This window comes from Vicugna pacos, chromosome 21 (assembly GCF_048564905.1).
Source record: "Vicugna pacos chromosome 21, VicPac4, whole genome shotgun sequence".
In the NCBI taxonomy this organism is placed as follows: Eukaryota; Metazoa; Chordata; class Mammalia; order Artiodactyla; family Camelidae; genus Vicugna; species Vicugna pacos.
The window spans coordinates 32,326,394-32,338,255 of record NC_133007.1 but is presented as its reverse complement, the minus strand read 5'-3'; the positions used below and the strand labels follow the sequence as shown (position 1 = coordinate 32,338,255).

The 11,862-nt window shown below is 63.5% G+C and overlaps 1 protein-coding gene across 4 annotated transcripts in view; it reads right to left on the bottom strand.

Moving 5' to 3' along the window:
• The window catches only part of ZFPM1 (zinc finger protein, FOG family member 1), a 64,893-nt gene that overhangs the window by 2,106 nt on the left and 50,925 nt on the right, over positions 1 to 11,862 (bottom strand). For 2 of the 4 annotated variants that reach the window (XM_072946782.1, XM_072946784.1), the window contains exons 5-9: positions 5,853 to 5,955; positions 3,799 to 4,008; positions 644 to 877; positions 273 to 368; positions 41 to 187 (exon numbers count right to left, since the gene is read on the bottom strand). In XM_072946782.1, the coding sequence (XP_072802883.1) occupies positions 41 to 187; positions 273 to 368; positions 644 to 877; positions 3,799 to 4,008; positions 5,853 to 5,955 (790 nt within the window). The remainder of the gene's footprint in view (positions 1 to 40; positions 188 to 272; positions 369 to 643; positions 878 to 3,798; positions 4,009 to 5,852; positions 5,956 to 11,862) is intronic. The other 2 variants (XM_072946783.1, XM_072946785.1) reach the window with 2 other exon arrangements.

Here is an 11,862-nt window from a genome sequence, read left to right as displayed (position 1 = left end):
CCTCCCCCTCCCCGGTCCTCAGGGGGCCCCCGGGGCTCACCTGGGGGGAGCTTGGCAGTGGGGTGCCCGGCCCCTGGTGAGTAGATCTCAGCCTTAGAGCCCGGCTGGCAGACCATGTGGTTGGTCACCAGGTGGCTGTAGAGGATGTCCCTTGTGGTGGAGATGAAGCCACAGCTGTGACAGACCCCTGCAGGCAGGCTGTGGTATCAGGACCCTGGGTGGGTGGGCCCCAGAGACGCCCCCTGTCTGACCCCTTCCTGGCTCCCACCTACCGGTCAGTGTGTCTGTGTGCACCTTGAGGTGCCGCTCACAGTTGGCCTTGGTGGTGAAGGCAGATAGGCAGATGAGACACACGAAGGGGCGCTCTCCTGGAACACAGGGCCCATTGAGGGGGTGGGTCCCAAGCCCAGCTGGCCGGGGGCCGCGGCAGGCCATGCGGAGGGCCCTAAACTCAGCCTCCTTGGCCCTTGTTCCCAGGATCTGGCAGGGGCCCAGCCCCAAGCTGGCTGTCCAGGTGGTTGTGGATGGGCCAGGTGCCCTGGGCAGGTGGGAGGACCCCCTCCCAGCACATCCCCGGCTGGTGGGCAACCCCGGGACAGGTGTGTCGAGCCCACATGGTTTTGGTGGGGGTGTGGGGCCTCACCGCTGTGGCTACGCATGTGGATCTCCAGGGAGCTGGCACTGGGACAGCTTTTGCGACATTGGGGGAAGGGGCAGATGCGCTCGTTGGGGTAAGTCTCCTTGGGCTTCTCGTCGGGGACGGCTGTGGCGGGGGATCCGGAGCCCGGGCGGCTGGCACAGTAGTAGAGGAGGTGGGCTTGCAAGTTCCGCTCGCTCCGGTACCAGATGCCGCAGTCCTTGCAGGGGAAGACGTCTTCTGTGGGGGCGAGAGGCAGGCATAGCCTGAAGGGGGCACCCTGGCAGCAGAGGCGGCTGCCTACGACCTGGGGCAGGGCAGTGGGCCCCCTGCAACACGAGGGCTGTGTCTTCTCCCTTATCCCTGGATAGCCCTGCATTCCCTCTCTAGGATGCCACGGGGACAGGTGGGTGGGGTCTGAGCAGCCCCTAGGATGGCCCCCGTGCTGTCTCCCCACAGGCTTTGTGGGGTGCCCACAGAAGGACACACTAGTGGACGCCCAGGGGAACGAGGCTGGGGTCCATGTCGTGATTCTCTATGACCGGGTCAAGGTGAGCGTGTGCACGTGAACGTGCACTGGCCGTGGATGTGAGGGATGGCGTGGAGCTGGCTGCCCGTGGAGAAGACAAGCGTGTGCACACGAAACGGCGTATGGGTGGCCAGGTGCACGTGTCCCCAAGTCCTGGGGCAGGAGGATAAGAGGTGAACGTGGCTCTGGGCAGGCAGAGGATGGAGAGCCTCCCTGAGCCCCCTTACGCCTGATGGCTCCTTGTGTTACTGATAAGGGTCAACATTTGCTGAATGGAGCACATTTGCCCAAGCAGGCTGCCTCTGACTTTTCAGTTTACAGGATTTAGGGTTGCGGGGTCAGATTGCCAGAGGTGAGGATTTCTCTGATGGGGGCTCACTCGCCCTCTGGTTCTCAGCAGAAGGCTAAAGGATGCTCTGTTGTCTGCCCCTGCTCCGTGGGGCTGAACCCAGGGCCTGCAGAGGCCTCGCCCTGTGTCTTGACCTTGACGTGGACTTGGGCCTGGGACTCCTTAATTGTGTTCTAACTTATGCAGGTTCTCATCCCGCTGGTCCGCAGTTACTCAAGGGGTGGTCCTCCTCCACTGGGGGGCTGCCAGGTCTCCGGCTTCTGCCTCCTTCACGGAGCCTAGTACCTGTCTGTCAGGTGAGGTGGCCACCCCTCACGCTCCTCTGCCTGCTGTTTTTCTGGCTCAGACCTCCCCTACTGTGTTGTTTACTTCTGGTTTTCAAGTTCCCTTTTATTTGAGGGCCTCGAGGCAGCTCTGTTCTCTACCAGCTGGGGCCTTGAGGTGGGATCTGGATCCCAGGGGCCAGTGGGGGGTTTCTGTTCATAGCTGCGAGGTCAGCGCTGCAGCCAGCAGCACAGGGCGGGGCCCGGAGCCTCAGCTGCAGGCCTGAAACTTAAGATGCCACGGTCCCACCCGCCCTGAGCTGACCTCAGGCTGACCACCGGCTAGGGCCTGGGGTCCTGCACGGACGCCGTGAGGTTGGTGTTACCTTTACTCCTTTCACGGGGAGAAAACTCAGGCCCAGAGTGGTGGTGTGTCAGGAGTTAACCTGGGTCTGATCAAGCTGATTAACTAAGCTTGAGGGTCTTAAGGCCCTTCTGGGCCACCAGTTGGGGCGGGCCCATGCGGGTTAGGGGTCAATGTCAACAAGACGTCTAGCCCACGAGGACTTCTCAGGTGAAACGCTCTTGGGATGTTGTGGCTCCGAAGTCTCAGACAAAGGGGAGGGAACTTAAGGCCCGGTGAGGCTGCTGGGGCCGGGGCTCCCGGCAGCCCCCAGATGGGCGTGGGGGCAGCCACCACAGGTGGCCTGAGACACCCTTCTGTCTGCGCTTGTCCCCACCCCCTTCCATCTCGGCTGCAACTGTTTGGGTCATGGTAGCCTCCATGCTGACCAGTCCAGGGGTCACATCTCTGCCCTTGGTGTCTACACAGCTGGGCTATGGCAGACTCCTCCCTCAGCTCCCGGATCTGGTGTCTGCAGGTCCCGTCTCTCTGGGGGCCTTGTCCTGCCCAGAGCTGCCCTGGCTCTGACTGCACTCTGAGCCCCAGCACATGTCTCCAGTCGCTGCCTGGGCTCCGCTCTAGTGCCTGGCAGGCGTCTCGGGTCAGAAGGTCGGAGCAGGCTCTCCCTGACTTCCTGCCAGCGACAGGATGGACCAGTGTCCACTCGCACAGCTATGCCAAAGCCCTGGGCCTCGTGCTGCTGCCCCCGCCCCCCAGTGGAGCCCTGTTGGCTCCAGTGCCCCTCTGGCCTCTGCCTTGGTGCCCCCACCTGGTTCAAGCCGTCATCACATTTGACTTGCTTCAAAAGGTCACTTTTCTTCCAATTTTGCAACCCTATGGTCACCACCTAGCAGCTGGGTGATACTAAAACTAAACCGGATCATACCCTTTGCTGCTTGAAAACCCTTGGTGGGGTCATTTCTCTGAGAAGTCCCAGCCCTGGCTGGTCTGCCCTGGCCACAGTGACCACTGTGCAGGACCTGGCATGCAGATCTCAGCTGGCTGTCCTGTCCAGTGGCTTTCCTGAGCACCCGACTGAAGTACCCCTGGCCACTGCCCACGGTGATGGATGGAGCCATACCTGCTCCCGCCTCTGCACCTCGGGGACCCAGGGCCTCACCACCTGGTTGAATATGCACATTACACAATTTTTGGGGAACAAGCGAGTTCTGTCTGATTCTCAGACCCGCTGAGGCTCCTTGTGAGTGAGTCCCCACCCCAGCTGTCCACCCCCCACCCCTGGTGGCTTTGCCCCAGGGGCACTTGGCCCGTGCTTCACACCTCATAGGTGGAGGTGGCACTGGTGTCTAGTGGATGAGGGCAGGGCTGCTCTGGGCACCCCCATGGTGCGTGTGTCAGACATCGAGATGAGAAACCTGCTTCCCACCCTCCCCGGGAGGCACCGGGCAGCCGTGTGCTGGGCCTTCCCCTGCATCCTGCCCCGGCAATGTGTGCAGACCGACCATATGGCCCCTCCTGGGGCCCCCACATCTCTGTTCAGGTCCCAGTGGTGACAGATCTTTGCAGATCCTGAGCTGGGTACCCCCTGCAGCCCTGTGCCTGGGCTGTACTGGCCCCCCGGGAGTGGAGGTGGGGGAGACACGGCAGGTTACTCACTGTTGACGACCGCCGTGGCGAGGATGGACGCCATGCCGGCCTGCTGGGGCAGGAGCTGGATGTCGGTGTGGGAGGGGGCCGGGCCCTCGGGCTCCACGGGTTCCTTCTTCACAGGGTGGCTGGGGGCTCCGTGGGGCTCAGCCATGAGGCGCACACACAACTGTCCACCTGCTGGCACCGGCTTGGTGACCCTGCACCAGAGGGCTTCACCTGTGGTGTAAGGGCATCCGTGATGGAACAGCCACTAGCACCAGCCACCACTGCCACTCATCTGCGAAGACCCCCCACCCAACCATCCATCTACCCTCTGGAACCCCTCCACACTGCCTCATCTTAGAGATAAGGGTTTTTAAGGCTGGCGTGGGGGACGGGCCAGGGAGAGGCCACACCTGGGTTTGCAGCTGTGGCCCGCTGGTTTCCATGGTGCACCCTGCGGCAACTAGGTGGTTCCTCGGGCCTGCTTGCCTTGTGCCCATCTGAGCAGGAGGGCCCTTTTCCAGGAGAGGGGCTGCAGAGCGGCTAGGGAGGGCCTAGTAGCCGCTTGCCTGGCTTTAGAAGGGCCTCCCCACTCCTTGCATCTCAGCTGGCGTGGCTGTTCCCAAGGCGGCCTGCAGAGGGCAGCCTTGGCCAACAGGACCCAGGCTGAACTGCCCACAGGTCCGTCCACCTCCAGTGTCCGGCACCGAGGCTGCCAGGAGACTTCCCCGAGAGGTGCAGGCCTCGCCTGGGCACTGCAGGGACCCTCGTCCTGGCTGGTTAGGTGAGCCTCACTGGCCAGGCCAGAACACTGACTGGGCCACGTCCCAGCCAGGCGGACAGACCCCCCCCCAGCTGATGACCTGCTGCCAACGTCAGGCCCTGCAGTACCTTCTGGCTGCTCTCCGGGTCCTTAGAGCACCCCTCGGTGAGGAGGAGGGGCCGGGGTCCTCTCCCCTACGGAGGGAGAGACAGGCACATGGGCGCCATGCTGGCCCAGGCCTCTGGGGGCGATGGCAGGGCAGGTGGGAAGCCCGGGTCCTGGCTGTGCACCTGCAGCGTGCCAGGATGTAGGCCCCCAGATGGGAGGGGTGGGTGTTGGAGCAGCAGCCTAGCTTGGCTCCCTCCCACCCTAGTGGCCTTTGGCTTTGTCCCAAAACAAGAATGCCCCAGGACACTTGGCCCAATGTGCTTGCGAGGAGATGGTGAGGGTGGTGCCCCTAGAACATCCCCTGAAAATGGAGCCCCCACAGGGGAGTGAGGAGGACTTCCTGTGGGCAGTGGGCGCACGGCCCTCCCAGGTACCCACACTGCAGGGCATGCCCCCTGCTTGGCTGTAGAAGCTATCATGGGTCTGTCTACATCCTCCCCTGGGCCCTGAGCCTCCTTGTCTGTAGTTGGGGGGTCCCTGTAGCCCTGACACCCTGGTCCTCACACGCTGGGAAGGCCATGCTGTGATTTCCTCAGGAGTCAAACCACTGCCTTGGTGTGGACACTGCCCCTGTCCCCATCTGTGTGGCTTAAGCTTTCAACTGAGGAGGTGAGGGGTGGTGAGGACCCCTCTGCTCTCCCTCCTCCCTCCTGGAAGGTGCAGGGATGCAGTGGGGACGTGGGGACATAAGGACATGGGGACGTAGGGGCAGGAGGGCCCAGCTGAATGCCCTGGGCCTGACCAGCTCTTTCCTAGACCTCGTGAAATGCCCTGAAAGGTGCAGGGACCTGTCCTGGGCCCCATAGCCAGATTTGAACATGGCCCTCCTGATCACTCCCTGAGGGGCCAGACTATACCCCCAGCCTAGCCCGCCAGACCCCACCAGCCTGGGTTCCTCGGTGCCCTGGGGAGTCTCCCAGAGGCCCTGAGGGCAGACTGGCTTCCTCGGATGCCTGTCCCCCCTCCCGTGGGCAGATGTCCATCCAGCCCCAGACTGGCATTGATCAGGGCCCTGGGGGAGTGCTGGCTATGGGAGCCAGCCCCTCAACTCGGCCCGGACAGGCCACTTTCTCTTTAAGGGCCACCCCAGGGACAGCCAGCGCCCCCCACATTCCGGAAGGCCATGAGGAAGCGCCAGGATACCAACCCTTCCTGTGGATCTCTGAGTTGGCTTCGGCCTCTGTCAGGGCACGGGGCAGCTTCTTCAGCCAGCAGGTCTCATCCTCCAGCAGCAGGGTCAGGGCCGGGCTCTGGGGGACGGGGGGGGGCAGTCAGCAAGGACTCAGTCGTGCCCTTGGAACACAGCAGGGAAGTGGGGTCCATGTGGGGGAAGCCTGAGGGCCTGCCTGGTGGGGTGGCCAGTCCAGGCTGCAGGCCTGAGTCTTGTCAGGCACTGTGCTGGCAACAGAAGCCAGGGTGTCTTCCACGGATTAAGTGCTCGGTTCTCATGGAGCTTAAGGCCCAGAGAGGTCAAGCAGCTTGCCTGAGGTCACACAGCCAGTGAGCAGCAGAGGGGATTTGCACCCAGATCTCTCTTCGCTCCTTGCTGCCCTGTCCCTGGTGGGCCGCTCGGTGCTGTGGTGCAGCCCATGGGGTGCCCGGACCTGGGCAGGGCACAGGCTCCTCCCACACACACCCCTAGAGGCCCCTAGAATGAACTCTGTGGGTTGCAGCCAGGATCAGCCCAGATGGGTACTTGCATGTCCTCCCCAACAGTGCGGCCCCTCTCCCTGCTGCAGGTCCCCCTTTGTCCAATGCATCCTGGGGCTGGCGCACCTCAAGGAACACCTGCCTGGGCCCAGCAGTCCTCTGAGGTCCCCAGAATCAGCATCTGGCCTCCCTGTGACTCCCAAGACCCGTGTTCGCATGCAGGGTCAGCCCCTCACCCACCTGCCTCGCTGGTGGCCTGGAAAGTGGGCAGTGTCCTCCCATCTCACAGGTGAGGAGGCTGAGGGGAGAGGGGCAGCTCCCTTGGGGTTGCTGGAAGAACGTGGAGGGCGGTGGCCTGATTTCCGGATCCCTGGCCCCCACCAGGCAGCAGAGGAAACACGCCCCCTGTCCCAACATAGCCTGGTGCTGGGAGGGGGCCAGCCCTCGTCACATCAAGGGGACGAGGCACAGAGCCTGGCCCTGTGTGGCCCCAGGAGTTTGGGGTGACCACTGCCACCCCTCAGGCCCAGCCCCAGGGCTGGATGGGTTCTGGATGGCGCCTCTGCCTGGAGGTCCCCACCCTCAGCTGCTGGGCACTGTGGGAAGGCACAGTGCGTTCGTGTCCGAGTATTTTTTTTGTTTTAAGCAAATAAATGCCTTTTATTCAAACCTTGTATATCAGGAACTCTAACAGAAGAGCCAGGGTCACTTGGGGTCACCTAGGGGGGCGAGAGTTGTGCACCCCAGGGACACACATGGCAGTCAGCCAGGACGCTACCATGGTGGGTCGGCTGGGGCAGGCAGTATGTTTCAGGGCGCTCTCTGATGGGTCCAGTCCAAGCCCATGGCGTTACTGGGTTTTGCCTGCAGGGAGCATGTGGGCTCCAGAGCCGGGCATCAGCTCCAGCCCAGGCTTGGCCTCCCTGACTGTGACTTTGGGTAGGGCACTGCCCCTTGACCTGCAGCGGCCTCAGTGCTCCCTGTGTCCTGTCCTCATCCCGTGGCAGACTGGGGCACCCTGGCCAGCGGACCAGCTGCACAGCTCGGTCACGGATCGGTCAAGTGGAGAAGAGCCAGCAAGGGGGTCGTGGGAGCAGAGCCCTGTGGTGCCAGCACCGTGCCTGCCTCCCTGCCCTCCGCATCTCTGCACACAGTGATGCCCCAAGCCCGTGTGCTCCCTCGAATGTCCTGGAGCTGCCACTTGCTCCTGGGGGAGGTCATGTCCCTCTCCGTGACTCAGTTTCCCCCAGGGCACTGAGAGGTAGCAATCTGGGTGAAGCCATGCCTTTGATCTGTGCCCACCTGGCACATGACCTGCACAAGAGAAACAGGAGTTTCGTCCCCTCGCTTCTCCACTCCCTTTGGCCAGCAGAAAACAGAGGGCAGTGGCTGTGTCTTTGGGCCCAGGAGGCTGGTGTCCACTGGGGCACCAGGCCAGCCATCGCCAGATGTCCACTTGGGACAAGTGTCTCCACCAAGGAGGCTGCACGGGGCAGGCTGGTGGCTGGTGGCACCTGCTTTCACAGACAGCCGGCGATTCTGACAGCTGCAGAGCTGGGGGTCCTCACCAGCTGGGGACAAGCTGGGGGCCAAAGTGGAACCAGCAAGGCTGGTGCAGCAGCCAGTGACCAGTGGCTCCCCCAACCCTGCTGGCCGGGGTAGCCGACCAGCAGCTCTCAGCCAGGCAGAGGTGGGGGCCTCCCCGAGTCCCTAATGAATATTAATGAGTGGAGGAGAGAGAAAAAATTAATCTGCCTGATCCTCCGATGGGTGCTGCGGTAACGATATGAAATCTAATTATTCGTCCCAATATTTCTAAACCCTCAAACCGAGACTGACAGCCTCCCGGTCGGTTTAATGCTTATCACTCCCGGGAGCGGCCTGTTCGCGGCGTGATAAAAGCGCCCGCGCACAGCACTGCTGACGCTGCAGAACCCCTCGTCTCCGCGCACGCCCGCCTGAGCGCAGGGGAGACGGCCGGCCGCGCTCCCCCAGCTCTGTGCCTCCTGCAGGGAACGGCCCGTCGCCGGGGGGTTGCCCCAGGCAGGCGGGCTGGGTGCCTGTGAGGACAGCCGAGGAGGAGGGGACGTGGGGACCTGGGGGGGCTTGCACCCTGCACCCCGGGCGGGAAACAGGAGATCCAGGCTTCGACGCCTTAGCCCTTCACCCTCGTTCCCTCAGCCCTGAACACTGGGAGGGGCCTCCCCCTCCCACTTAAAAGGGGAAGGCTGAGACCACCATCTCCAGCCTCCCAACCTGCGCTTGGCTCTAGGGGTGCAGGGGCCAGCACCCCACAGGGAGGGGAGCCGGCCCCGCCCAGCCTGCCGCTGCCCTGTCCCCGGGGCGCAGCACGCACAAGCCAGCTCTGGTCCTGGGCAGCTGGACCACAATGCGTCGGGCTGCTGCAGCCCACCCCCTGCCCCAGGAGCCTGCCTGGGGACTGAGGGCAGATTTCAGACTCTGCTCCCCTGGTGGAGAGGCTGCCAAGTTATTTACTTTCTCCCCTGCCCAGCCCCAGTACCGAGCAGCCCTGGAACAGAAGCCCTGTTCTCTGGTGCTGGAGGCGCCAGGCCAAGGTGGGCCCCCTTCCCGGCTCTGCCATGGGCAGCGGGGTGCGAGCCTGGCCCTTCTGCCGAAACTATTAAAGATGTGTGGCCGCCAGGCACCTTTCCTCCATGGTGCCCCCCAGGCTCATGGCCGGTCTGGGTCCAGCTTGCCCTGGACAGGCCATGTCCAGGCTCGGTAAGAAACTCGGCTGCCTGCCTGGCCTGCAGCACTTGGGGTCGCCATCCCTCCCGACTGCAGGCAGCCCCACCCAGCCCTGGGGTAGCAGGCGGGCACTTTAAATTCTCTGGGTGCATCTGAGAACCCTTGTTGTTCCCCCAACAAAGAGGTCAGTGTCTGGATTCTGTGCCTGCCGATAACCATCAGAAACCCTATCTCCGCCGCATCCGCTGTGACAGCCGCATCTGAGGCTGTTCCCAAACTCTGTTGTGCATTGCACGAAGCAGCATCGCAGGGAGAGGGTGGCCCAGGGCGCCAGACAGCCCTGCAGAAGCCCTCCCCCAGGTCACTGCAGGCACGTCCACAAGAGGTCAGGACTGGGGCTGGGGCGGGCTCTGATCCAGGCCCCACCCATCTGTCCGTCAGCCCATCCTGAGACGCCCCCACCTGCCTCCCACTGACCATTGCGGGAGACAACCACCCCCGCCCCATCTCCCTGAGACCCTGGGAAGAACCCATTTCCCAGGCAAGGAGACTGAGGCCCACAGAGGTGGTGACACCCAAGGCCACCGGAAGCGGCTGCATGCCCACAGGCCGAGAAGCCAGGCCTGAGAGACCTTTGCTGCATCTCTGCAGACTCCCTGTTCCCTCCATCCACTCATTCATGCATTCATTCCCTCCCTCATTTGGTGAACAGCCCCGAGGGCCTGCTGTGTGCCAGCTGCGGGGGCAGTGTGAACAGAACGTGGGCAGAGCTGTGTGGACAGCGGGGCGTGAGGACACCCGGGGAGGACGTGGCCCCAGCCCCTTTCCCTTGGCTCAAAGCAGGGGCCACCGAAGGATGGGCCTCCTCAGTTCTCAGCTGGGGTCTTTCTGGAGTGGACTCCGGGACCCCAAGAGGCCAGTCTGAGTTGACGCTGTGGCCAGAGCCCCTCCACACCCGCAGGGCCTCCTCAATCCTGCGGCACCCCAGCCCCTCCGGCTGCAGGGAGGAGACAGGTGTGGACAGGAAGGGGGCCAGGGACCCAGGGAGGCCAGTGGCGGGTCTCCTGTCTGGGGCTTGTCCCCAGGAGGGAGTCCACCTCTCAGAGAGCCCCATGCTACCCTCTTCTTGGCCATGGGGCTCCAGCCAAGCCCAGACCTGACCATCCCCCAGGGACTGACCTCGGCTGGGCCTGGCCCTGCACACCTGTTAGCTCTGCAGAGCGGGCTGAACGTGGCCCACAAAGATGTGTCCACCTGGAGCCTGGGAACGTGACCGTGTTTGCAAAAAGTCTTTGCAGGTGTGATTAAATGAAGGCTAAGCCAGGTGAAACCACCCCGGGTAGCCAGGTGGGCACTGAATCCAATGACAAGTGTCCTGAGAGGAGGGGGAACACAGGCAGAGGCTGGACTGATTCGTCTCCAAGCCAAGGAGCTCACCAGGGCCCAGAAGCCAGACACAGGCCTGGAACGCAATGTCCCCCGGAGACCCCAGGAGGAGCCACTCTGCCAATACCAGGACTAGGAGAATGTGACTGCGTCAGATGCCCATGTGGGGTCCTCTGTGTCAGCAGCCATACGTGCTAGCCCTCTCTGCCTCAGTTTCCCCATCTGTGTAATGGGGCAGTCGGAACAGCCCCTCACAGCCAAGGTGGGTCAACAGAGTGTCAGTGTGCAGCTCTCGCCCAGGGCCCACTGGGGAAAGACTGCTGTGGTCCTTGGGACAGTTGGTCTGGGCCAGGCCACACCCCAGTTATGTGGGAGGGGAGGGGGCACAGCTGCAGGGCCTTGCCCGTGGGGCCATGGGACCCAGTGGGCTACTGGGTCCCCTGGGTGGGGGACACGGGCTGCAAGAGGCACCTGGGGGCTGGCAGAGCCGGTGAGCAAGGAGGCAGGGGCACGGGCAGGACTGGCCGGCAGACCTGGTCCAGGGCTGGTACCCAGGCCTGACGGCACTGTCAGGGCACATCCACACGTGCTGGGCAGGAACTTCGAGGCTGGACGGCTACGGCCAGCAGCAGGCACCCTAGCACATGGGGAGCAGGACCCCCCGACGTGGGACGCACAAACGTCCCAGCAGGCGAGAGAAGCAGGACACAGAGGGCTCACAGTGCCACCCCGCCCCGTCTGGCAAAGGAGGGCCCGCAGCACCCATCCTGGGCTGGGTGTCTCTGCCGCCCTCTGGCCAGGGCTCAGCCTGCCATGAGGTTTGGCTCCACCAGGCAATGATCGCAGACACCAGCCTTTGGGGCATCCTGCTTGGAGGGCCTCTCGGAGCCCCTGGTGCCCAGGAGGGGGCTGGGGAGGCCCACCGAAGCCCCTCCCGCCACGCTGAGCCCTGGGCGAAGGCTCGCCTGAGGCCCCATGTTGGCCTCCCAGGCAGGGGCGTGCCAGCCAGGGGTCCCTCCCAGCTCTCACTGCTGTCACGGCGGCTTCGTGGCTAAAGGGTGAGCCACAGGGGACGACAGGACAGCCAGGTGGAACAAGGCTGGGGGCCCGTTTGCACACTTGTTCACTCATTGGCTCGTCTGTCCGCCCACCCGTTCATCACACATCCGCTCCCTGCCCCCGACATCCACCCTGAGCACTTCTCTTGTATCTGAGCACAAGGTTTAGAGCTGGCTGGGTTTCCAGCAGCGGAGGCCACAGCTGGATCCAGGGCGGGGGGCCTGCCCCAGGTCAAAGCACACTGGTGCCAGAACCCACTCTCTGCCCTCGGCCGGGCTCTGTGCACTGTGTCCGTCCAGCATGTGTGGGGACTGTCGGGGGAGCCGCCCTGTCCCCCTCTGGCCTGCAAGTGG